Source organism: Amia ocellicauda, chromosome 19 (assembly GCF_036373705.1).
Source record: "Amia ocellicauda isolate fAmiCal2 chromosome 19, fAmiCal2.hap1, whole genome shotgun sequence".
In the NCBI taxonomy this organism is placed as follows: domain Eukaryota; kingdom Metazoa; phylum Chordata; class Actinopteri; order Amiiformes; family Amiidae; genus Amia; species Amia ocellicauda.
In genome coordinates, this window is record NC_089868.1 from 17205446 (window position 1) to 17232126 (window position 26681).

A 26681-nucleotide genomic window follows, 5' to 3' on the forward strand; every position below is an offset into this window, starting at 1 on the left:
TTACCTTATTTCAGGACCGTCCATTGTTTATTTACATGTGTATTTATCTGAGCATTGTCTCTCCTTTAAATGTACTCATGTACAAACATGAGATTGTCTCCCTAGTAGAGTTACTGGGTTGGTCATTTTAAGGGCACTGTCATGATATTTCAGTGTCATGTTATTATTTAGACAATATCCTTTATTTTTAGATCTCCTCAGACGTGGGAAACACTATTTTCACTACATATATAGATATGACAAGAAAATAATTTTCGGCCTTCCTTTACACATCCTGGCCCAGCTGCTCTGCTCTGCTGAAAGATGCGTTTACCAAGGCTTTCAGTGGTAGAGTTCATTAGGACTTCAAATCAAATCACTCGCTGAGGTCAGACCCCTGTCAGAGAGTGCAGTCAGACGAGACGTTTAATAAAAAGTATTCATCTGCTTCAAATAGAGGACAAAAAGCAAAAGATTGGAAAAGTGAGAGTGCAGGAGAGACATGGCCAAGATTGGTCGCATCTGGAGAAGAGGTGCAACTGTGGGAAACCATCCTGATTATCCGTTTAACCATCTAGAACTGCATTCCCATAATTCTTTGCAGTAACGGGCACAATCTCATTGGGAAGAGGAGGATTTATTTCGAGGACAGGATGCCACCATCAGCATTTAAGTAAGCCCTGACAAACTACAGGAAGAGTAAGATACATCTCCTAGTCTACCAGACATGCAATGATTTATCAGTCTATTCATTTAGCTATATGAATGTCAGTGTGTCACTAAATGGCATGTAAGCCTCAAATTGAACAGTACTAAAAATATGGTACTCCAATTTTTTTTTTAAATATATTTTTCAGTGTGAAATTACAAAAAAATAAAGCTTTCTAGAATAATTGATAATTAGGAGTATTCAAACACATAACTACTATGGTAATGGTTGGCAACCCCTTTGCAAAGTCCCTCAACTTTTTATTGTCTGTCATTGTTTTTCTTTCTGTTATGCTCTCCTCATTGATATTTGGTGTGAATCAGAAGGATTTGACTAAGCAATAATATTTACCATGTCACTAGTTTTCCAAAGTAGCTCAAGTTAAATACAGGTAATAATTAAACTTCTAAATCACAAAATCTCCATAAGGTATAAAAAATACTATAATAAGATAAATAAATCACAACAAAAAGGAACACACACAGTGTCCAATAATTATGTCAGATACTTAAGAGTGCCATTATATATGCAGTCTCGGTATTGAATAACTAACAATATAGTTAACAAGTTAATAATTGAATAACCAAACTGACCCTACATGGAGCAAAGACATTTTCACCAAACCGATATCAGCTTGTTCCTTTGGGGTCCAGGGGCAATAACTTTTTTCCTTCTTCTTTTTTGAGAGAACGCGTAACAGGAGAGACAGAAGACAGGGCTACCCATTAAGCACTGCAGGAAAAAAGTTTCACTGATTTATCTTTGGTACCCACTAATAAATCAGCCCAGCAGCCACGGAAGCTATTACACTGTCCAAAGATTATGATTTACGAATACATATTGAATGATATTACGGCACAAAATGGCTCATATTCTGTAAATTAATATTCATGAGCCACAGTGCAGGCATTACTAACTAATCTTTGAAATATTGATGAATGCTGCCTTGCTTCTTTTAGCAAGCTTAATGCCTCATTAAAACAGCTCAACAATATCTTACATAGAGACAAAGCAAAGCAAAAGCAAGGAATCTAGAAAAGCAGAAAAAAAATAAGTTCCAAAAATAAGTTTGTTATACTTCAATTAGATAATTAAAATGCTTGAATGTGGAGTAACGTGAAATGTTCCACTTAATACATACACACACACACAAATAAATACATAAATAAATGCAAGGCTTGTTTATGTGCTGCAGTAATGAAAGTTTAAACCCTTCAGGCTTGAAACAAAAAAGGGAGAAATGCACTTCAGAAAGAACACATCCATCATATAAATGCAAGGAATCGAATGTTTTCATTTATGAAACATACAGGGAGATGCCAGTCTCTGAATAGGTCGGGCTTCTTAAGTAGAGTCAGGAATTAGATGGTACTTTAAAGTATCAAACGAGCCTTTCCCTGTAGAAGGTATGGTTTGTGTTCACCTCAGCTCATACACAAATCAAATCCGTTAATATAAACGCAGTCAAAAACATTGCCACACCTCAGGACTACACTGCCAAATGAAGTATATCATAAGCAGTATGGAAAAACAGCAACCAATAGCGAACTACTACGGTGGCACAACCATTAGTTCTCTCTCTCCCTTTTTAAAAGGACCCATCTCCCTTGTTGGGTGTGAATAAAGCACGCTGGGGATTGTGGGCAAGTTCACGTTCCTGGACTCAGTTCTGTTGGTCGTCTCTGAATGAAGGCAGAGCCGTTTCCAGGGCTGTGCTGCATTGTGCCTGCATCTTTAATGAGCCAAACGGATGCCACAGAAAGGCAGCATTGAAGGAAGCTCAGTGTACTGGCAAGAACACCCTTCTTTTTTAGCCAATTGTAGGACATCTATACACCTGCAAATCAAATGCACAAACATGTGCAAGCGCATAAAATCGGGATCAACTACACTATAGGAAATTTAATCTAAATGGACGTGATACCAAATCCTCAAATTCTGCTTTTACTATTCTAAGTGTTTTGGGTGCTTATGTTTTTAATGCCCTATCAGTTTTTCCCTGTTTGGAGACACTTCAAGTGCCAATCCTTATCTAGATCATCAAAAGAGCCTTTTAAATAAATAAATAAATAATACAGAGAAAGGTTTATGAATAGGGTTCTCAATATAATCTTACAGATAGCCATGAATTATTTATCACCAAAAACCTGAGATTGCCTCAGTCACCTTTCAGAAAAAAGTGAGAGACAGAAAGACAGAGTGAGAGAGAGAGAGAGAGAGAGAGAGACAGAACTAATCTGTAATAATAAGTGGACTGTCACAACAAGCATATATGTTCTGGTTGAATGTTGATTGTTGGAATATATTCTTGCATGTGAAGTGTCAAGCATTTTGGTTTGGCACAGCAATGCAATATCAGTTTTCAGAAAAAAGATTCGGAACATAATTCAGTCATCATCTACATACCCGTAGTCACCTGTGTCATGAAGATAGATAAACTCTTTGTGCTCATTTATTCTATGGCAAAGAAGACACATTTTTGAAGGGTTCTCAATAAAATGTTTCATTTCAGCAGTATAAAATCATTCAATTTTTTTCAGATTCTCCCATTTGTGATGGAAATTAGTTTATGCACTTGGATTTCTTTCTGAGTTCATTCATTGTTATTATTGTGTAATGTATTCATTAGAATGATAATATCACTCAGTGCCTTTAATCTCTGAAATGTTAAATGTTAATGGGAGCATGTAAAAAGCCCATGTAACTCAAACCCATTAAAGCTTTTTAACTGCCACCCTGTGGTTTTGCATATCCGTCCTTATATCATCTTTGACTTGAAGGCCATTAATATAAGTCATTATAACTTTCAGTGCCCAATTTCGCTACGCTATAATTGTTTTCTAAATTGCTACTGCAATGTGGGATCTTTGCCATGGAAATAATCAAAAATAAAAGGCCACCATAAAAAAAAATAAATAAATAAATAAATAATAATAAAAAAAAAATCGATCATTCAATTTCATGTCATCGAGGTGGAGTGCTCTCCTTGACAGGTAAGTCTCAAAGTGCTGCTTAAGCAGTGCATAAAACACACTCACCTGGCCTGAATGCATCAGATAATCATGTTGTGATATCTGCTTGACCAACCTTGTGATGGAGGACTACAATCAGGGCAGCCAGACGCTGGGTATGGCTCTCTCAAATGCCTGTTTCTAGATGGTCCTAATTTACACTAAACCCAATAAAATGTTTTTCTCTTTGTTGCCGATTTAAGTAATGTTAATTTGTCCATTACAGAAAAGGTTGAAGCCAACCGGCAGAGCACGTCAAGTGTCTATTTACTTAATGCATCAATGTCCTTAATTAACAAAATCATATTTTACAATCCCTAATAAATAAACACCTACAGACATTTGTTATAAAGCACTTCCATAGAACCACAAAGTTAAAACACTTATTTCTCCACATCCAAATTTGCTTAGCTGCCAAAAACAGTATTTCTGAATTACAAATTACCAAATCAAATCATCAAAAAAAAAGGAAAAAGCACAGCTGCAGTCCATCAGTCATGCTCACGCTGTTTATACCTCTATAACAATTACAGTGACAGGAATGAGCGCATGCAAAAGCAGTGAAGCTGTTCAGTCGAAAGCGTACAGACAGGCGATCGGGGCGGAGTAGCCCGGACTGCCCATCCTGCAACCTGTTTCTGAGGAGCTTCTGGTTATGAAGAAAGAGCAGTTTTGTAGGAAAGGGAAGTATAGCGGCTGGTGTTTATTTCAACTCTTGAAAAATGCTTTTTATCAAACGCAGTTATGACACTAGTACAGCTCTGATTATCCGTCTTCATCCAGTGTTATACTGCAGCACAGTGTCAATTACACTTTGACTTCAGCATGTCTGAAACGAATACACTGAAGAATTAATCTGGACCCGTGTTGCTAATTTGCTTAATTTGGAGTATCGTTGTTCAAGTGTTCGTAACTGAAAATGTTTTTTTAAGCCTAACCCATATCAATGAAGTAAACATCCCTGTGTTTGGAAATGCTTGATACGGAACAGTGCTCATGTTTGGTGTAAGCTGTATGAAATTAAAAATGCCAGTTGCTTATGGTAATGTCATTGATGTTGCGTGATGCACTGTATGGAAATAAGTCTTTGCTTATACGAAAATTATCTTTTCAACATGCAATGCAAATCATATTAGTGAGACATATGGATGGAATTAAAAAAATAGACAAAACTTCTAAACATTTCTTTGGATCAGAATAAACAGCTCTGATATTGTCCCTGGCAATAAACTAATTTAAAACAAAATAATAAATCACACATTAAACCAAACCTCGTGCTAAGGGTGAACTTCTTGAACAGTTGTTAAATCATCTTTATCGAAGATTTCAATGCACCATGAGTCTCAGGAACTTTAACAGTGAGCAAAACCACACGTGCGGCCCCTGCAATGCCCGATCGTACAGTACATAGCACCAGAAATCTGGGAAAATCATAACCGTAGCATATGTTGTGGTGAGGGGGTAAGCGGGAGGCGGGGTCACTCACCTCTGGGGGTTGGGCTCGTTGTGCTTGTCTCGCTCGTGTTTGATCATCCTGTACCGGCCGATCCGCACATCTGGCCGAGAGACCTTCATCCCGTTGAGGGTAATCCTTCACAGACAATGACAAGAGGGTATCAACATCGGATCACTGGGATACAACCTGCCATTAAAACCGTAGAACAGTAGTGTCGATGTCTGTGAAGCTAGTTAGAACTAGAAGAAATTGATAAACTGCTTAATAGCAGTATTTATTTAAAAGTTTGTTAGAAGCAGGAATTTGAAGTGGTACTTGCAAGCAGTACAGACCACTGTAACTTTACCGCTTAAGCAGAATTTCATTGTTAACTACTTAAGCCCTCAATCACAGTATAGTACATGGTTTAGATCTGTGGATTATGTTTTATTACTTTTCCTATTTTTAAAACATATAGGAGAGATTATATGTGGAAAGAAAATGAAGAGACGTTAAGAATCATCTACATTGTGTTCACTAATATGGTACAGTGGACGACAAAGGGGGGGAGTTATCTTGTTATATTGTAATTGTATCGAATCGTTCCAGCTAAGGGAATGAAATTACATGTCGCAAAGGCTTGTGTTTTAACACCAGATTTAGTATTATTGGGAGATTTGTGGTATATTTAAAGATAACACCCAGTGTTACTCTTGGGGTGAACTGTGTTTTTTGAATTGAATTTCTAATCTCTCAAATTAAATATTTAAACTTCCATTATTAAAGAACTGATCTTCTGAGGCCGAATTTCAGAGCTATACCTCAGGTTTGTTGAAGGAGCGCGCGCAGGAGATTAGTGATGTGCCTGTGCCTTGTGTTCATCAGTTGGATTTTCTGCCAGAGTACCTCCCTGGCCCTGAGCCCCACCTGCCCTGTGCCATCATTTATAAAATCAACCGTGCTCTGTGCAATTTAGAAGACAAGTGCCGCTAGTTTGAGTGTCACATTTACGGAAATTAGTTCTGTAAATGTGAATACCCGCGACTCCTCTGAACTACGCCTTTTTTCAGTTGGATAAATACAAAATCACAGATTGAACTGTCGTGGAAGAAATAAATTGTAATCAGGCGAAACGGTTGCGTGAAGAATTACAGCAACAGCCCAGTACCCACAACAAAGCAATGCTTCATGAAACATTAAACAACAAATCTCTTCAATATTTCAACTTCATGTGGCAGAGCCCTGCACAAGTGGGCAGAACAGAAAATAAATGTTTGGTCTCTACCCGTGATTAGCCCTGATTGCATCAAGACGCGTGCACACCCTTGTTTAGTGGGCTGCAGCTCACAAGAGATAAGTGGTTAAACTGATGTGCCTTCCAGCAGACCTTCAAAATATACTCCATGGTTCCTCTCTGAGAGCTTGTTGACAGGCATACAATTAAATCATGGTTTTGCCTCATTAACATCTTATTGATGTGACAGAAATGAGGAAACAGACATCCAGTCCAACGGTATTTTTAATTTTAATACATTTTTATAAGATCCTTAAAGGACTCTCTGTGTCCTTGCTGATACACCACTTCCTTGCACCCTTCCCTTTCCTGACTGCTTATTCTCCCACATTGCCTCCATGAGTTGGAAGCTGATCCTAGCTCCCTGTTCTGCAATGTTTTTAATGCATATAGGTTGGATGCATCCTGCAGATTATTAGGCCAGTCTACAATGGAGAGTACTGTAATACTTTCTTCAGAAACAAGTTATAAACATGACATTTCTTGAGCTTGGACACGATTTCCCAGAATTCTCTTTCAATCACTATTGTTATTTAAGCCCGTGAAAGAAATATTGCTTGCCATGAGCTTTACAGAACCAGTCACAATCCCAGAAATGAGATGGACCAAACAATATATATATATATTTTAATAATTCAGAAAGATGGGCTTCAGCTTTAGCAGTAATCCTTCTGTTGATGGATGACCCAGAATATGAAGATACATTTTGTAAAGAATTACACTGGATTAAAAAAAATGCCGATGGCAGAAGGCAACAGTATAAGGTAGTAAAAGTCTTTACTGGTAACAGGGGGGTGCGCGGTGTTTTAAGACCACTGTCGTCCCATGATGGTGTGGAGACATTAATCCTTTCATGACATCAAGACTGGATTACTATAATTCCCTGTTTACATGCATTATTGCCTGCTTAGATCATAACCTGAAATTCATTCACAATTTTGCAGTTAGGCTACAGAGCCCATTCTCAAATTGATCCCTGTATTTTGGTAGTGTTTAGACAATATTAAAAAATAATAATGCATGCACTGTTCCTGCTTATGAAGGCAGCACAGCAACACCACAGCAAAATACTGACTTTAGCCATTAATGCACAAAACAAGCTGTTTCGGCAGACCAGCCAAAAAAGTGATGTCCTTCTGTATTATCAGTATTATCCCTGCAGATTGTAAGTTATTCAAAAATCTTACTCTCATTTTCAAAGCTCACACGGAGCATTACACACTCATCTAATGATAAATTACATTTGATAATCCAGCCATCTGGCATAAACTTTTTCATTTTTTTTTTCACCCCAAGTTGAAAACAGATACAAACTTGTCCATAATGACTTTTCCAGTGTAGTCATTAATCTATTTTTTGTGTGTTTTGCAGTCTTGGTGATGGAGTTTGTGACATAACAGAATCAGGATTGCTTGTGTTTCTACTACAAAACATTGCCAAGCCCATATTTTTCCATAAGCAATCCACAGACTGTGCTGCTTTTTGTTAGATGTCGTCATTAAAGGAACAAGGTTGGTGGGTACCAGTAGAATTTCAAAATGTATGGTTTTGACAATTTACTTTCTGCACACTCAATTTGATATACCCTTGGCCTTTAATTTTCATATCAAAGTAGGCAAAGTAAAGCAGAGAAACAGATTATTGTCTTGCATTGCATTGTAAATTGAAATTGGGAGTTTATTATTTTTAAAAACAGAAGAATCTTGAAATGGGCCTCCTGAACGTGACTATTGTATCAAACAGTTTTATTAAATGTCTGTGGCTACACTAACAGAAAAGTGCAGTATTAATCCTCCGGTGAGGGCCAAACTCCTGATTACTGAAGTGATACCTCTGATAAATTAAAGCAATTGAACCCCTTGCTCCGCGGCACATGAAAACCAAACTTAATAGTTTATCAATCTCTAACACTCATTGCCTCAAATTATGCACATTCAGCCCATTGCCTCACATTGTGCTGCACATAAGAGCCTTGTTTCCATATGCTAATGTTGGAAAAATAAATAACAAAAAATACACAGATGGCCCACCATAAAGGCCTTTCTAAACAAATTCCTCTTTGACATTGGCTCAAAATTAGAAATAACATTCACAGTGCAATACAATATTTCCTGAAACATAAACCCTGAGCCCACTTGTGTTCATTTCGCAGTGACTACAGCTGACTTTTCTGACAAGAATATGAAACATCTGAGAAAAACCAAGGTCAGCAAATAATCCTTATGACTGATGAACACAATGATGATGGTCTATGATATAATGGATTCAATGGATATAACCATAAAACTAACTTAGAATTTTCTACAAATTATGACTTTTCTTACCTTGATATGCTTAGCAGTTCTCTCTTTAAATGTAAAATGTAGGTGCAAAGTGCAGTGACATGAAAGGCTTATTTTAAGACCTGTAAATTGTGTAACAGACTGTGAGAGACCTGTTTTTTAATGTGTTAATTTATTTCTTTAAGAATTTGATGGTGTCAAACTTGCTTTAGTTTAAGCAAACTAGGAAAGTGTGCTGTAATTCTGCTCTTATGTAGTTTCGGTTTTATCTTGGCAAAATAATAGGTCAGGAAATGGACACAAGGGCAGTACAACAGTTTTGTTAAAAATAGGGACCATTCTGCTTACTGTTGACACCAGTTTTGAAAGACAACATAAAATTAACATGCAGGCAAAAATTTATGAGTTTACTGTCCCAGTTATGAAGCAGGACATGCCTGTTGAAAGAGGTCTCAGACATGCTTATTTATTTGTGGTGCCCCTTCATTAACACCTAAATAGATTGTATTGAAAGCAATCAGTGTGTGATGCAGTCTAAGTGATATTCTCTGCCTCCCCTCCCCCCCGGCACTTCACGCAGTGCCAGGATTAAAAATGGTTGTGAACACGAATGACAGTTAGAAACTGTTTTGAACACTCGTCAACTAATTAAGTCGTCTTCTTCCTTTTAGCATTTTCATGCAGCCTTGTTTCAGCACACTCAAGTGACTAAATTGAATACATTGCAGTCATAAAATTTCTAGCTTATGACTGAAGCGATTTTCTGGCTTGTGTGCCTTAGACTTGTACCCATTTTTGAATAATGACCAACAAAGCAAAGTTTTTACAATATATAATGCCAAAATGATTCAGTGGCACATCCAGATAAACTCACAATTAAGTCTAGCCAAGAGGAACATTTCTCTGTTTTATTCTATTTAAGGTGAATCAGCAAATTAAAAGTATTTCTCTCTCACTTTGGTGATACATTTAGTTCAATTGACTACTTAATTATCAATGATAACTTATTGAGCCTACACAAAAATGGTAAAGATTGTATATGTTTGACTAATAGTCAACCAGTAGTAGTTTGATTCGATTTTTTAAAATAAATTCCTTAATATTGCCTATGTCACACCAGTCACTGTCATTTTCACAGAGGAGATACTTTGTTGGTTCCTCAGGCTTGAGTAAAAAAGACTGACAAATAATTTTGTCATTTTAAATGCTAGAGATTGTTCTCATCGTCTACGTCACCTCAGTTGTGAGCTAGACACAAATGCCTTAAAAACAAGCTCATGTAAGGAATATTTCTGCTCTGTGTGTTATGCTAACTTGAAAATGTTTTGTTGTATAACATTATTTTGTATTTAATTATTAGGAACTATAACTGTTTTACTTTGACCTGGGTTATAACACAATAGAAAGCTCTCAAGAATGCTAAAGCCCGTCACATATGTTCTTGTTTACAATTTGACTATAAAAAATGATTTTCATGGGAAGAAAACTGTAATTCCACATTTACATTGCCTTTGGCAATAGGAAGTGTATTACTCAAGGTCCTCTGGGAAAAACATACAGAAGTGCCATCAAAAAGGTCAACAGCAGCCTGCATCACTCATCACCGAGATTTCATTACACTGCTTTTTCTCCATAAGAAGGAGAAATTGTCTGCGTTTGAAAGAGAACATCAGTTTTTCTGCATCATTCCTACTTATATTAATTTCCAATTCATGCATCTTTCTCTGAAGTGTACTCTTATATACAATTATATTCCAATTGATATTAGCCCTATTATGCCTCTTTTATTTCATCATTATGGCATTTCTCCAAAGAGTGCCCTGCTCCAGACACATGCAATTGCATCAGAGCTGCCAGCGACCTGTGAAATAGAAGAATTAAGCACAGCATGAACTGGAATAAGTTAATTTTAAAGTCTATTCAAGAGTCCAGAATACAAAAAGTAAAAAATGAAACACAGACTGGTCCTGTCAGATTGAACAGTTTCTGACTGCTGATCCTATGCGATTTCCTTTCAAGATCCCAGTCTTTGAGGCGTTTGGATTTTAACATGCAATTTCCTGCAATTTATAATATAGAGCACAACATTTTTACATGTGGACAAATTACAATTAGGGAAGTAGGGAGGTCTAGGCCTGATCATTGTTTCCTTTACACTAAAGCTGATGTCAATAATAAAAATAATAACGTGGATAAACCTGAATACTGCACATCTGAATGTCTATTTCTGCAGCTGCATTTTTACACAGATTAATAAGAGTTTGGGAAATCTGTGAGTGGACATGGAGGAATCCAAAGCTTGGGAGATAAGCTGAGTGAACGACGCAGTTCCAGTTTTAAAGGGTTAAAGATGAGGACTGCAACAATCAACAACTCTGACAATCCAGTGCTGCTTTTAAAGTTAAGGAAGGGGAAAAAAAAAAAATGTGTATTTTACACACACCAGTACTCTTGAAGTTAAGCCCTGACAAATGTTGTCCGGAGATAAGAGCAGCAGCATGGCTGAGAAGAGAAATGTCTACAAAGCCAGTGTGACATGGAAGTGAAGAAGGTGATAAAGTGTCCGACAGAGCTCAGACCCACCGAAGCTAAAGAGAGGACCAATGTGTAGGAGAGAAATGACTAAAGGTCAGTCAAGATTTCTGATTATTTCTATTCCGGTGTTGTGTTCTCAAAGCGCATCTATGGGCAGAAGTCCACAATGTGTTACTTTCATTTTTAAACAATGTCATGTTCGATTCCAGGGATGTTTCTGCTGCTGCTTTTGAACTATTAGCAGCATGTGTCTTGTTGTTCTCCCTGTCCTGTCCTACAAGTGGCCCTCTGGAAAATGTCTGCCCAATTGCTCACTGAGGCTTGTGCGAAATGAGATTGTTGTACATTGTTGTTTGCTGCTGTCAGGATATGAAGCCAACATTTCACTGCAAAGGTAGTCCTACAGATAGGCAATAACCCATTCAAAAGAAAAGAAACGTCACTTCTCTGTATGATAATGATAAAGTTCTCTGTCCACAACAAGATTTTTTTTGTCCTACAGACTTGAGTGAAAAGTCTATCAAGTACAATGTTGAGTTATTGTTTTATATGTTATTGTTTAAATATGCAGGGATAATCACAGTCGTCTGTCTCTGATTATTATCCACTGTGTGACTTCCAGCAACCCCCTCCCTCTTACTTTTACAGCTATTTCTGTCTCGAGTTTATTCACTTGATAATTTTGTACAGAAAAGACCTTCCACCCAGCCTCAGGCTCAGCGTCCAAAAGAGGGGGGAAAAAGCTGCTCATTCAATTAAGCCTTTTCAAGGATAAATCGCCCTGCAGATATTGCATTTTTCACAAAAGACAGGGTTATTATTATGAAGGATTTTTTTCAGGCGCACTGTACAATGTCTGCTGGATACTCAGTCCCGGAGACAACAGTTTCTCCCTTGCGGGTTTTCATGCGACACCCACAGACGCAGACGAGTGGGGATTTCTTTAAGCTCTGCAATCTCAGAATGTGTCATCGTTGTTAATTTGCTATTACCTGCTGGCTTCAAAAGACAAGAAAAGACTATATATACAAATTATATATATTCAACCAACCATCTATTGCATAACCCTCATTAATCAACTACTGAACGAGGGTTTGCCACAAAGTGCCATTACTCACCACGCTGGCAGACAGGTGAGTATATGGGAGTGACAGGGATTTAAAACTCCATCCCCACCCCTATATTATATATGTTGTTTATCTAGCCTATTGTGTACTTTCATACGTGATAACAGCATGGTGAAATATAGGACAGTGTCCATATACAGCTTGTGAAGCCTTCCATCCATCACACCAGAACAGCCCTGTTCCTGAAGAGTCACAGGATTGTGTGGGTTTGATTCCTGCTGAGCTCCAAATTACTTAATTGGACCAATTAAATGCTTAATTAGTACCAATCAAAATGTTTCTTGCAGGTGTCTATTTATTAACCATTGACAGCTACCCTTAGAGCCTGCAGGATGATCGCTCTTCAGGACCAGGGACAGAGAATCACGTTCAACGCAGTGTAGACAAGTATAATGGATTGAAAAAGATTCGAAAGAAAGGGTTTAGATGTGTCCTTCTGAGTGCTGGACTACAGAGCACTCTGATGCATTACATTCACTCAATTTGGCTCACTGACCAGAACCACTTTCTAAAGCACGATGAGTTGCTGCTGCTCAATGAGTCTGTTCCCCGTTATATTTTTAGGCTGTCGTATGAAGTCTAGTGAAAGCAAAACAACAACAGCACAATAACAGCAACAGAAAAAAAAGAAAAAAAAAACTATTAGTGTGGTAAAGGGAATCGCTCCTGGGAAATCTCGGTATTCTTGACAGATAGAACCTATTAAAGCCCTGATGTTGTAAAGGGTTTTATGTCATTCTCCTAATCGTACTTGCGTGAGTCAGAACAGGTGCTGTTATACAGGAGCAGGAAGAGATCTGTTTTTATCAAATAACGCAGATGTCCTCTGAGAGCCCCAAATTCCATCAGAACAACTATAAACACTCAAACGGAGAAATGTGAGCCTCTGTGCTGCACTGTTGTCTCAAAACCCCCTTGATTTATACATGGTTTTATTGCATTACCATGTAATTGGCTCCTGAGTTTGAAATGGAAATACTTTTAGTCAGGATTTAGCACACAACACCAAGATGCAAGAAAATGCGAAAGAGCTATTTATTATCCTCCAAACAAAAAAAACAATAATATAAATTTTGTGTAACTGGTTATTTTGAAATGACTGTCTGAAGCCCTCAAACCTCTGTTACAGGAACTAGATACCAGCATATCTGGCAATTACAAAACAGCAATTTCCCTAGCTAAAATGTATCGACTTGGAACCCCTTTCCAAACTGCAGGCTAAATTTGAATATTTGCCTCAGTCTGTCACTGACATCTGTCTTTACTTGCCTGCTTTCAATGGTTTTCTATAAAGCAATGAATACCATAATCCTAAACTTTTCTACATCATCTGGAAGTTTTAAGGTCTAACCCAAATGCTGACCTTACACCATTTTGGCATGTATAAATCTGATTGTATCAGCTAAAACCTGAAAATAAAAACCCTAGTTATATTACTGCAACACTGCAAAAAAATTACTGTCAGAAGCAGACATTTTTAACAGCAAAACTAATTCTGTTTACAGTGTCAAGTCTTTGCATTTGAATCACCAACAAGTGTGCATGTGAGTATTCAGACAGCTTTCTAAGATTCGAGGAGTTTTGGGGTTTAAACCTGAATTCCGAAAATAGTGCTTGGGGATAAATTGGGTTAAATCTGAAAATCCGATCCCCTAATTAAATATATCCCACTACAAACAAAAGGATAAAATACTTTATGTCTTGGCATGAACATAATGACATAACATGATTTTCACTCCCTTATCAAGGATTATATGTCCCACAGCTCTCTAAACATCCTATTAACTGTGTTAGTCAGTGACACCGGACTTTACTTACCTGTTATAAATGTCATCATCCTCGCCTCCCCAGCCCCAGTACTCATTAGGAAAGCCGTTGATTTTCAGAAACTGGATTTTGCTCAGCCCTGATACACCTCCGAAATAACCAGCATAAGGCAATCTGCAAATGAATGAAACAACATGTAAGTGCCTCTAGAATCCTTAATCTGGGGATTTAATTCAGTTTATGCATATGTATTATGTATTGTACTATGTCTATAACACGACAGCAGTGCCAAAATATACCTCCCAAACACAAACACCTTTTTCTAGCAGTGTACTGACGTATTCTGCTGCAAATATATCCATATGTATTATTAAAACCCAAGCCCATTGTATAGCACTTGAAAAAGAAAACTACAGTGAAAGATCTTAAGACAATTACACATCACTCGGCTCCCTATTCTACATCAATTTTTTATTTAACATAAAACTGAAGGCATTCTTCAGTGGTTAATTAAGTTGTTTTAAGTAAACTAAACTAAGTAATACTAAACCACGTCTAAAAAAATACATGCATAATGATAGGAAATTAATAAAATACTCAATTGAATACCATTTCCTGATCAGTAATAACTGAATGGTAGGATTTTACATAAGATACTCACTCCACTAGCACATATTTCACTACATTTTGTTTCTTTGGAATTGCCATTCAGTGCATGTTTTCGTTCCCGGGCAGTATATGACTAGGGTAAGCACCTAAACGTTATTTAAGCTTCACACTTTATTATAGCACTTAATCACAATCACATTAATTTAATATAATTATTCAGAATTATTACACAACCATACAACCAGTGTTCATAATTCTTCTAGATTTCTTGACCTCTAAATAACGAGGTAATAAGTAATTTTTATATATTTATAGGCATGTCTGAATTTTAAAACTTGTGGTATGAGATAGCTGCATGTCCTTTCCAACAATCTTAAAATCCACAATGTTTACCATTTATTTTACTTTTTTAAATATTTTAAAATATTTTACATAGAGAATCCATGAAGAAAGTTCTGCAACACTGCATACATTCAAAGATTGCCAATGCAGCAGGAACACAAAGTGGATGAATAGATGAAGCAGCTTTCAAAATGTGAATGTCTTGCATATAAAAGGCAAAAGTCTCCTTGGAATAAGGCAAATGTGGGCCAACAAGCCTGTCAAGTTTCCTCAGTGAAAAACTGGTCCTGCATGAACAGAGAGGAACTGAAGTCCCACACACTCCCCTGAAGGTGGAATTAAGCTTGATTCAATGTTTGATGCCTTTTTCCTGTTATTTCCCCCAGTGTCAGGCGACACTGCACAAAGCTCCACTTCCTTGCCTTTGGCCAGGTCGAGCAGAAAATGATAAAGAATAGACACAGGGCTTTGAAGCTGTTCTTCAGCACAGACGCAGGGTTTAAAAGTCTCCACTGGCCTCTACTCACACTGCAGTGAAAAGGTATTGGAACGAGAGCAGTTCTGCATTGCTTTCAGTTGCTATCTTGTGTCATGGGCAGATACCAAAAACCTGCTTCAGGTGATTCTGTGCAAGCATGCATCTACTCAACAATACAGAACACCGTAGCTGAATATTAAAAAGACAGCAACAAACAGATAAACAATCAACCATCTAACAATACTGCACTTTTCATAAAAACTGCATTGGGAGCAGTACAATTTTCAATACATTTAATGTTCCCACATTCCCATAAACAACGTAGCAAAGGTTTTTACAAAAAGTGTTCAAGCAGATTTATGCATCTTATTTTATTTAATTAATCTCAAATTCATATTTGATACTGAATGTATAAACATTTAAAGTACTATTTTCACATAGTATATATTCAGGCAATTTGTATAACAAATCTTTTCCTGTTATAAGTTTGAAACAAAGATTTCGTGCCAGATGGCATATCAATTATTCAAGCAGAGGCAGAAAAGTACTACTTCAAATGCTGTGCAGGAACCAGCTGAAAAACAAAGTTATGAGGTGTTAGACTAAACAGGATGAAAGAAATGCTTGCTTTGCTAGAAAAAAAGTCCTTCATCAGCACAGTCAATAACAAATTTAAATAATAATAATTATAAAGTTTTGGCTAAAACAACAGGCAAAGTGACCTGTTACTACCCTGTTATTACATAATGTACCACTAATATACCAGTAATACACTATATGCACAGTGCACAATATATACAGTGTATACACCTGTGCCTAGATACTGTCTGGAGTGACATTTACCTTATGTACCGTGAACGTACTCTACTCTACTATACTGCGCAACAAGTAAGTGAATTATTATGCCCTTGTTAATTATGTATATTACTTAGTGAATAAGGCAGAAAAGAATTAGTGTGCGCAGTACTGCTCCTCAACTCGCACAGTAATTCCAGTCTTTCACTGCAGGTTAGTGACTGAGGCCCTAAAATCAAACCAATGATCCAGGCAACTGCAAAGCCTTTGAGAAGCGGTGGACTGAATTTTCCTCGGGAGCTGCATTCTGTTTTAATAACATCAACAAAATTGCATGAACGCTGGCACATTCCTCATCCAATGAAAACAGCGTATATGATGATGGTGTTGGGCTAATACAATTATCTCACGATATTAGTAAAAGTCATACTTTTTATTTACAGCTGGTATCCTGTGTTGTAACTTGAGACAGGATGAGCAATGGTATTAATAATAATATAATCCTGGTTAACAGCTGCAAGTTTGTCTTAGAAAATTGCCAACAGATACACATTTTTCTCTTATTAAGTTAGTTTAAAAAATTGCAGCATTATGCTTAAGTAAAGGCCGTGCAGAGACATTTTTTTCTCTCTGTATGAATGGATTGGGGCAATCAGTACTTCAATAGACCAGACACTGCAGAAAGCAATGTTCACTATTGAATGTTTTTCAGTTATGACTATGAATGAAATACATGACTAAGGCTTTCGATCATATTCTATAATGATACTTAAATTAGCATAAATCCAGGTTTTAAGACACTACAATGCAAATTCATTTCTAAGATGATGTAATTTAACAAAAGTTAAAAGTTATGAGGTTAATTAGGGATACAACTCTTTTTGCAGGTATAATTTTAACATCTAAATGCTAAGAGTACTTTAAACCAATTTATTAAGCCTGATTTAGAAGAAGCAGTTTTGCTAGATTTGTACTTTGCAGAAAGTCTTTCTTAGACTCTGAGGTCATGTTTGTCTTGATAAACAAGAGTTCCATTCAAATTAATTCACACACACACACATTTTCTATATTAATTAACTTAAAGCAATATTGTCAACATATTTGTTTAAATAGATCATTCTCTGTACATATATTTCTGAATACGAAGTTGGAAGAACCCTAAATGTTAACAGGTGACAAAGAAATTATAAACTTGAACACATTAGCCATGCAACCACAATCTAATTTCTCTCAGAGGAATTATCCTGTGGTCGAGGGGAGGTTTGTCAATTTATTGAAGGCTGCATTTGTTATCTTGAGCAAAGTATATCAATCAAGCACACATATATTTATGTGCAATGTAACTTCTGAAATTCAGTAGATCTTTTAAGTAAATTGAGATGCTTAAGATAAAACAAACAGCTGAAGGCCGTACTACCCTCTGGGAGGGCAGCTTGGCACAGCTAGTCTAGGGCATAGATTTGAGTTCACTGGGCTCATACAGAAAACATTTCACCTTATCTATTTAAAACCAATTATCTTGCTGGAAAATAGAAGGGAGGCAACAGATAACATGTTGAATACATTCATCAAAAGAAATACCCAAAAAGCAATAGGTGTTATTAACCTCAATCTGGTAAAAAGAGACAGGAAACAGACAGTCTGTCAAGATTTTATTCACCCCTTCAACTGACATGAAAAAAAGCAAATATACGAAGAAAATGAGACGCATGAAGAGAGACCTCAAGGTATCTTAAACTTGTCAGAAGATAGATACATACACTGTTGTAAGAGTGCTGGCCATTTATATTGAAGCACAAGCCTTCATCTCGTCAAGCTGCAATTAACTTGAGGTTGTAAGGAACTCAATATGTTTTTCAAAAAGCTAGTTTCTTTAAAGAGTGGATGGAATATGGTATTGAGAATCTACTTACTGTGATTGAACTGCACTGGAAAAAAAAGACATAAATCCAGGTCTAATTTCACATATAGGCAGTGAACTGGTGCGGAGAGCTGTATAGCTTAGTCTGTTTAAACAACCTGAGAAGCTCCATGAACAGCATTGTGCTACAGTTGTATCACAACACCCACATTTTTAGTGGTACTCTAAAGTTACCCATGAAGAACAAGTGAGATGTTTCAATACCAAATGAAACAGCTCCGTTTGATTTAATGCTGAAGCTGGTTTTAATTCTCTTTTTTCCCCCTTTATGTGAACCTGCTGTTTTTCGCACGGAAACCGCATTTTCCTAACCTGTCGGACAAAACCGCAGACAACTATGTAACGTCTAATTTGCATATCAACGCCAGCCTTTACCCGTCAATTACATGACAGCAGGTGAAGAATAACTCTACTTGAACAGAGTACACTCTAATCATGGAAACCCGAAAAAGGTATAGGGCCATTTTTTATTTGTCTACTGCTCAGTGTTCCAGGTATAATAAAACACACCAAAAAATGCTGAAGTATTTCTGACATGGTTAAGTAACCATTGCATTATCATATTCATATCTTCAGTATGTCTTATTGGCCTGTTTGGGATTCTGCCGTGATTTGGTTCAATCACAAGTTTTTAATTGGATGAGCATTTTAAATGAAAAAAATAGGAAAAATTACTTTACCTGAACCCAAACTTATCCATGGCGATGGCGAAGTGGCGTGGCTGGTCGTAGCAGTGATAAAGGTTTCTGTCATCCATGGGGATCAGATCCACGTCACTGAATATGAAGCAGTCATACTCGGCATCCTTCATGGCCTCTGTGTAGCCAATATTGAGCAACTTGGCTCTGTTGAAAGTGTCTTCTCCCAGCTAGGGGCAAAGAGAGCAGTTTTGGAGTTAAACACACAGCAAAACCTGTGACTGCATTCCAACATCTCACCAAAATCAAATATGAGATGATTGATGGTGATTTTTTTCCACCTTTTGTTCTATTAAAAAATACATCAAAAAGATTGATATAATTTAGTGAAAGCTAGTAACCAAGCATTTAAAATGCAGCTGTTCGCGTTAAATGGTACCACTCATCTTAATTTTCCTGACAGTAGTGCACTTTCACAAACTTTTCAGATTCTTTTTTTAAAGATAATTTTGAAGATGTAAAAATAAAATTCTTGTACAATACTTCTGACTAAATATTTTCTGTAATGGCACTGTAAAAAAGGTTACATGGTACTAAGGATACATGCAAAGTATAACAAAGCATACAATATAAAATAGAGAAAATAAATACAGTACAAGCGATTACAATAAAACAGATTAAAAGCAGGATTACATTACATTTGTATAGTTAACAAAGGACTAAGAATTTGCCCAAAGTCCATTCCAATTTGTAGACAAAGAATTAGAAATTACACTCAAATGCAAAATGTACACTAACAACAGAAGAAACTGAAATACTCCATGCAGTGATCTCACATTTCAATACATTTTGTAATAATCCACAGCTAAGTAAAAAGAAAAAAAAGTAATTTGGTTTTGTGCTGTAGGTATATCTTGACATTTGCCTAGCTTTGCTATAAGGGCATTTATCAAGCTGTTCTGAAGTGTGCAGCAAAAACACATTTTTTAACCTTCAGATTTCTCAGCTGCTGTCTGAAATACATTTTAAATCTCCGACCAGAGCTAATTTGGAAATTAAATGGAAATAGCAAATAATGAACTTTAAATATTGTAGTCCTGACTTAACCAATCAATTAATTATTTAAATTAACATACATTGACACATAGAAACAACTAATACTTTACAGATCAATTAAATGTACTTAACGTGTGCAAAGAAATCCTAATACCATGTCATGGGTATTTATTACAATTAAGTACATTTTGCTCCCTTTCTGTCTGCATTTTTTTATAACCAGACATTATGAGTGAAGTTCACACACTGCAATAGTTTAAAAAAACGTAATTATGCCTGTGCTCACATAGCCATAAAGACATTGTAATTTTTTGTTTCATTATTAAACATAGGCTATTTGTTTTTAAGTGTGAAATTAAGAATTAATTATACAGTCTACAACACAGGGTTACATTATATTTCTATTCAAAACTCTCATATTGCTTTCAGTATTTTCAATCAATGTTTATATGTATTCTCATTTTCCCACAGCCAGGAGAAGGGAGGATGTTAGCAGCATCATTATGCAGTTTTATCTGAAGGAGTGATAAGACAATATATCACTAGAGCAAAATTGCCTTATTTTCTGCGGCTGAGTTGCTCATTAAACATTATTGAATTCATTTTTATTGCTTTAATAAGACAAGGGCTCTGAACCTTCAAGCATTTCCAAGAGTAATGTAACAATACTTCTTTAATGATCAAAAAAAGTTTATGTTTATAATAAAATACTAGCAAGATATTTAAGATGACAATCTACTGCAAAAAAAAGTTAGTTACAAAGTTAAAGTGACTTTCATCTCTGCAGGGATTTGTCTTGTTAAACAAATAATTAGTTCCACTGAGTAATAAAGTATGGAAGCTTTCTAGTGCCAAAATACAAACCAATACATATGATGAAATACAAAAAAATATGGGGGTATTGCATTACAGGATGTAGTGAATTTGTTGTGCCATAATGAAATACAATATACATGTTGGTAAACAATACACATTTTTTCTCATCCCTGCTGAACTGCTTTTCAGCATCATAGTATTTTAATGCCACAATTAAATATAATACTAATGTTGATAAACAATCCTTTATCAATACAATCTCGGCAGCACAGGCTATTCAAAGGGACTTAGATAATATTCAATTGTGGGCCGACACCTGGCAGATGAAAATCTATGTGGACAAGTGCAAGGTAATACATGCAGGTAACAAAAATGTCCACTATAATTACACTATGGGAGGAACAGAACTAGATGAAGTAACGCATGAGAGACCTAGGAGTCTATGTGGACTCCTCACTTTCTCCATCCAAATGATGTGGGGAAGCAATAAAAAAGGCAAACAGGATGCTAGGGTATATTGTCAAAAGTGTAGAATTGAGAACAAGGGCAGTGATGTTCAGACTGTACAATGCACTAGTTACAGCTCATCTGGATACTGTGGACAGTTCTGGGCTCCACACTTCAAGAAAGATATCGCTGCTCTAGAGGCAGTTCAGAGGAGAGCAACCAGACTTATTCCAGGTCTGAAGGGAAAGTCCTACTGAGAGACTGAGGGAACTGAACCTTTTCACCCTGGAACAGAGGAGACTATGTGGGGACTTGATTCAAGTCTTCAAAATCATGAAAGGCATTGACCACATCAAACCAGAGGAGCTTTTCCAGATCAGCAGGGACACACGCACCCGGGGACACAAATGGAAATTGAGCTTCAAGGCATTCAAGACGGAAAACAAGAGACACTTTTTCACACAGAGAGTCATCACAATCTGGAACAAACTCCCCAGCGATGTGGCTGAAGCTGAAAATTTGGGAACATTTAAAGTCAGACTAGATAGGATCCTTGGATCACTCAGTCACTTAATGGACACCAAACGAGCACGATGGGTCGAAAGGCCTCCTCTCGTTTGTAAACTTTCTTATGTTCTTCTTATGTTGTTATGTTCTAATATTACTAAGGCTTTACATTGCTTTAAGCCATGCGATAGGAGTGACTGATTGAAATGTAATACCCACAAAGCACTGCGATGCATCAGTGTTTTGTTTTATGCGATGGCTCAGCATGAAGAGTGCCTAAATTAAAGACCATGTAGGGGCAGAGAGTGGATCTGATCAATATCCTGGGGTGGGATTGACCCTCGAAATGTCAGCCCTTCAATAACTCTGTCCATAATTACCAGAATAATGAATTAGCACTGTGCATATTCAAAATGACTCTTTATTTTGGCCTTTGTAACATAATTAAAGTAGGAACATATCAAACATTAAATCACTGTGTAAATTGGAGTCATTTTATTCAGTCATTTGGAAAGGAAATTATTTAATTATTTTGAAAACTAAAATTATATAAGCCTATATATATATTTGCCAGGAGAATGGACTCGGCTCACTCTCCACGTCCCCAAACATTTCCCATTCACAACAGATGGTTTGTATCTCATCAGTGGATGCCAGAACAAAATGCCCCATCTGGGGGCTATTATATGGACTCTCAGAATGTTGTATGACATTGAAGGAGTTATTTTAATTAAATGACATCTTGAGGCAGAACTACGCACAAAAGGGTCTAAATCATTTATAATATTAATTAGCACAAAAATGTGATTTTGGTTCAGAGAAGGATTTAGAATGGTCTAAAATAAATGCAATATAAGAAAAGATGTCAAATTAATCACCAAGACCACTTATTTGTCGTCTTATTTTCAAAGTAAATAAAAAGTAAATAGTAAATAGTTGACAATGGTCAACTATTGTTTTCAAAGGGATTACATTCAAACAAAGTTTCTAAAACTAGCCTTAGTTGTTAATAGATAGAACAAAACATGTTTTGAAGGAGGAAGAAAAGGAGAATAATAGCTTCTTAAGATTTAAGAAGGCACCCACTGAGTATTATTAAAAGATTTCACACCACTGCCAGAAATGCACAAGAAATACATTTCAGTATAAAACTCTCACTCTATAGTCCCTTATAGCAAGCACTACGTTTTAGTTTTTGTCCTAAAGTTTAATTAAGTCGTAAACCTTCAAAAACAAACACAAGTTCCTCCCTGCTGCCTTTCCCTGTGATTTTTGACAAACCCTGCGGATCTGTCAAAAACACTATGTGCACCGTGTGAGAAACAGTGTGTGAATCAAATTATACACTTTTTTCCCCCCTCTCTCTTTCATTGTTGCTTCAAAAGTGACTAATTTAAGTTAAACTCTGCGGGCACGATTAGTTACAGTCTGTGCTGAGTTTGTGTGCTACACATTACACCCCCAGCCTGAGGACAAACTGTGGAGTATAAGAGACATGCACACTCCACAGTGTATTAATTCCAAGGGTGAAAATGGTGTTACAGGTCAATTGCCTTTTCGTCACTGCGCTGTTGTTTGAAAGCCTTTCAAACCTGCAGATTAGGCTGCCTTCCAGTTTGCCCATCACCGATATAGTTTATCTGTGCCTGTCAGTTGTACTTACACCGTTACACAAGCACACAAGAAGGGGCAATTAACTCAATTATCTTTATAAGATTATCGCTTGGATAATTAATCAAAACTCCCATTCCACTATTTTTTCCAAGAAATATGCTGTTCAATTTATTAATCTGACCCTAGGGGTTATTTTTACACTCTAGTTGCTACAAAGATGGATTAAGGACGTCAGTCATTCTGAGTGATTGCCCTCAAAGTTGTCAGCAATGTTCCTGGAGTTTATCAGCGTTCAGCAGGCTAACCTAATCTGCAGCTCCAGCTATCAATGCCAGTCCAGCTGAGCCCAACACACCAGAACTAAACTGCATGCCAGACCATCGCCCACACTCGATGTGTATGTATGTTTAATAGATTACTTATCAAGGCTCCATTGAAAAAGATATACCCCATCATTCCCAACCGGCAGGCTTGTTATATCAAGGCTTGTTCAAAATACAGGAATTGGTTTCAAATTTGGGCAACAGCTAATTGTGCCCCTTTTTAATATTTAATTCCTGAGTATCACTATTAGACTATTGCACCTGATTATTCATTCACATAACGGATTGTCCCCCAAAGGACAAATTGCCACAACACAAACTATAATGTTCTTAATGGTAACAGCTGCGACTTTTATTCAAGGAAGCTGTAGCAATTTCAGATAAACATGACAGAAAGAAAATTCCTTTTATCTCCTTTTTGATTATTATTAATGAACCCAGACAGCCAGTTATCCTTAAGCATTTCCATTTGCTGTAACTGTTTGCTGAAGCAGTATCATCACCTCCTACAGTAATTAGGTCTCGCTCCCGAGGATGTCGGGGTGACGGCTAACTGCTTTCAGCCCAGCAGCAGAGACCCCACTGGGTTCACAATGACCTCATTACAGTTTAAAGGACTGCCAGGCAGGTGAGTGGCTTTTCTGCAAGCTTTAATAAACCTCTCATTCAAATTAGTCCACTAATAGGTCTTTAGACCACATCAATTGGTTTATATGCTTTGCAGGAAACTCAGAAAATGCCAAGCAAACTCATTTACTGTAATGAAAGGGGATTGTTGAAGCGCTAAGGATCTCTTTTAAACAGCTACCTTAAAAAAAAAAAAAAATCTATTTGGTTTCAACTCTGTGATGTTATTCAATGGCAAAATGCTTATTTTTACCCTTTTAACTCAGGATGTCTCATAGAATAGTTTGATATGAGCCATATAAGCCTGAATTACAGATTCTCAAGGGTTTTGTGCACACAGCACTAATACCAACTTTAAATCAATGCCCTCCTATATATTTTCATACTTTAATCCTTAGTATACGGATACACTATAACACTCATGTGAGACTCAATGCATAATTCTAATGCATTATTTGAGATATATATAAACCTGACATTATTATTACAAGGAAACGCAAAATAAAATGCAGAGCAATTTGTTTTGCTGGATATATCACAATATCAGAAAACATTAAGTTCTTCTTGCTGTAGCAATGTATCTACAGAATTTAAATTTTGTATATAAAAGATGTCTTCTGGCATTCCTTGCAGTCACAGTAGGGTCAATCTGTTTAACAGCCGCCCCCTGAAATCTATCACTCTATAAGTGGGAGTCAGTCGCTGTCTTCTTCATTCACATCAGAGTCAATCTTGGCTCACAATTGATGCATATTCATCCGCGCCTGCGCCAAAGTCTAGGAATTCATCTTTTAGTTATCTTCTGTTACAGCAGCAGCAGAAAGGAGGCAGGAACAAGCTCTTGAAAAACACTGTGCTTGACAACTTTTATCCTGTGGAAAACAAACCACTGTGCAATATGAATTTGGCTTGAATAAAATGAAAACTTCAACTCACCCTCTACTCAGCCAAGTCAATTACTGGGTTCATAATCTACAGGTATATGTTTCTTTAAACCTATATTTGATTAAGATTATTTACAAACACAAACATTCTATCACATTGATTTATATTTCTCTGCAGTCTTTTAATTTATATTACCCACCACCATGAGACCAGTGTGTAGTGTGATTCAGTTTCCCCATCACAGCGCTATCCTGTTCTTTTTCTATAGACAGCCAACAAAATAACGAAGGGACCCTTGTCAATTACAGTTGCAACACACACTAAATAGGGCACAATACTGACATACTGTAACCGAGCCTTTAATTGATTTTCCAGACAAAAATGTCCAGACTATAACTATAAGGTTGTGGAGTAGAGGGACAGAAACCTCTCTCTCCTCTTACACTCAAATACAATCTTCCGTATCTTTTACTATACACTGCATCTCTGTATAACTTTTGGGATGATATGACATAGGCGTAGTACACTTTTTGTTAAAGCACTCTATTCTATTTAACTTTACACTTTATATTTAGTCATTTAATCATTTTTTAAAAGTGTCATCTTGGATAAACGCATCAGCCAAATATATAAATATTAATACAGATTTGTAGTTAAGTACTGATTTCTAGTAATGCCGTTGAGTTCGACTAGTCAAGTTTGTGACAGCTTGTTCCTATTCATGAATTGCAAAACTGCATGATGCAAGCAACAGGTGGTCCGACTACTGAAAAGCAGCTGAACTTCTGATCCAATATTCACACACAGGAGCAATCAGTTATTAATGGGCAACAGAGGGTTCTAGGTGAGAAGCATTCTCAGAAGTGACAGATGCCTACACATACTACATACTGACTGTAAATAGTAAGTAGTTTCTGATATGGATGTTGGCAAATGTAAAGAAAACTAAATACATTATACATATTTCCACAGTTACTGTGGGGTAAATTATTAATTCAAGTTCAAACATGTTAAATTATAAATTGATTGGGTTCAACTTAATATCAATATTGAACGGTTTTGTTTCCTGGTTCGATCATTTGTTTTCAAGGCGTGCATTAAGGAGTTGCTTGGGAGCTTCAAATTGATCCCAGCTGAAATGTGTCAATTGCAGGTGTTCAAACATAAAGGGGGGGAAAGTCCACGAGGACATTATAAGGACCTTTTCAGTCTGTTTAATTTAACCGAGTTCTGATCTATAACTAAGCTGCAATTGATCTTGACCCCAATTTTTGCACTGTTTAAAAGATTTGGCATTACTAAGAAAGCACATTTCCCACTGCTTCCAAGCACATTGCAAATCTCAGTTGAAGGCAAGGATTATATTACAAATCTTCTGCTTCAATAACATTGTAAAGGGTAAACAATTATCTGACACAGGTTAGATAAAATGTTACATACTTGCAGATTCTAAGAGGATTGTGAGAACGTTACTCATAGCCTGG

At 36.7% G+C, this 26681-nt stretch overlaps 1 protein-coding gene across 2 annotated transcripts in view; it reads right to left on the reverse strand.

Annotated features, from left to right (window-relative positions):
• The window catches only part of b4galt2 (UDP-Gal:betaGlcNAc beta 1,4- galactosyltransferase, polypeptide 2), a 118668-nt gene that overhangs the window by 6355 nt on the left and 85632 nt on the right, over positions 1-26681 (reverse strand). For both annotated transcript variants that reach the window (XM_066691808.1, XM_066691807.1), the window contains exons 4-6: positions 18965-19152; positions 14191-14313; positions 5186-5290 (exon numbers count right to left, since the gene is read on the reverse strand). In XM_066691808.1, the coding sequence (XP_066547905.1) occupies positions 5186-5290; positions 14191-14313; positions 18965-19152 (416 nt within the window). The remainder of the gene's footprint in view (positions 1-5185; positions 5291-14190; positions 14314-18964; positions 19153-26681) is intronic.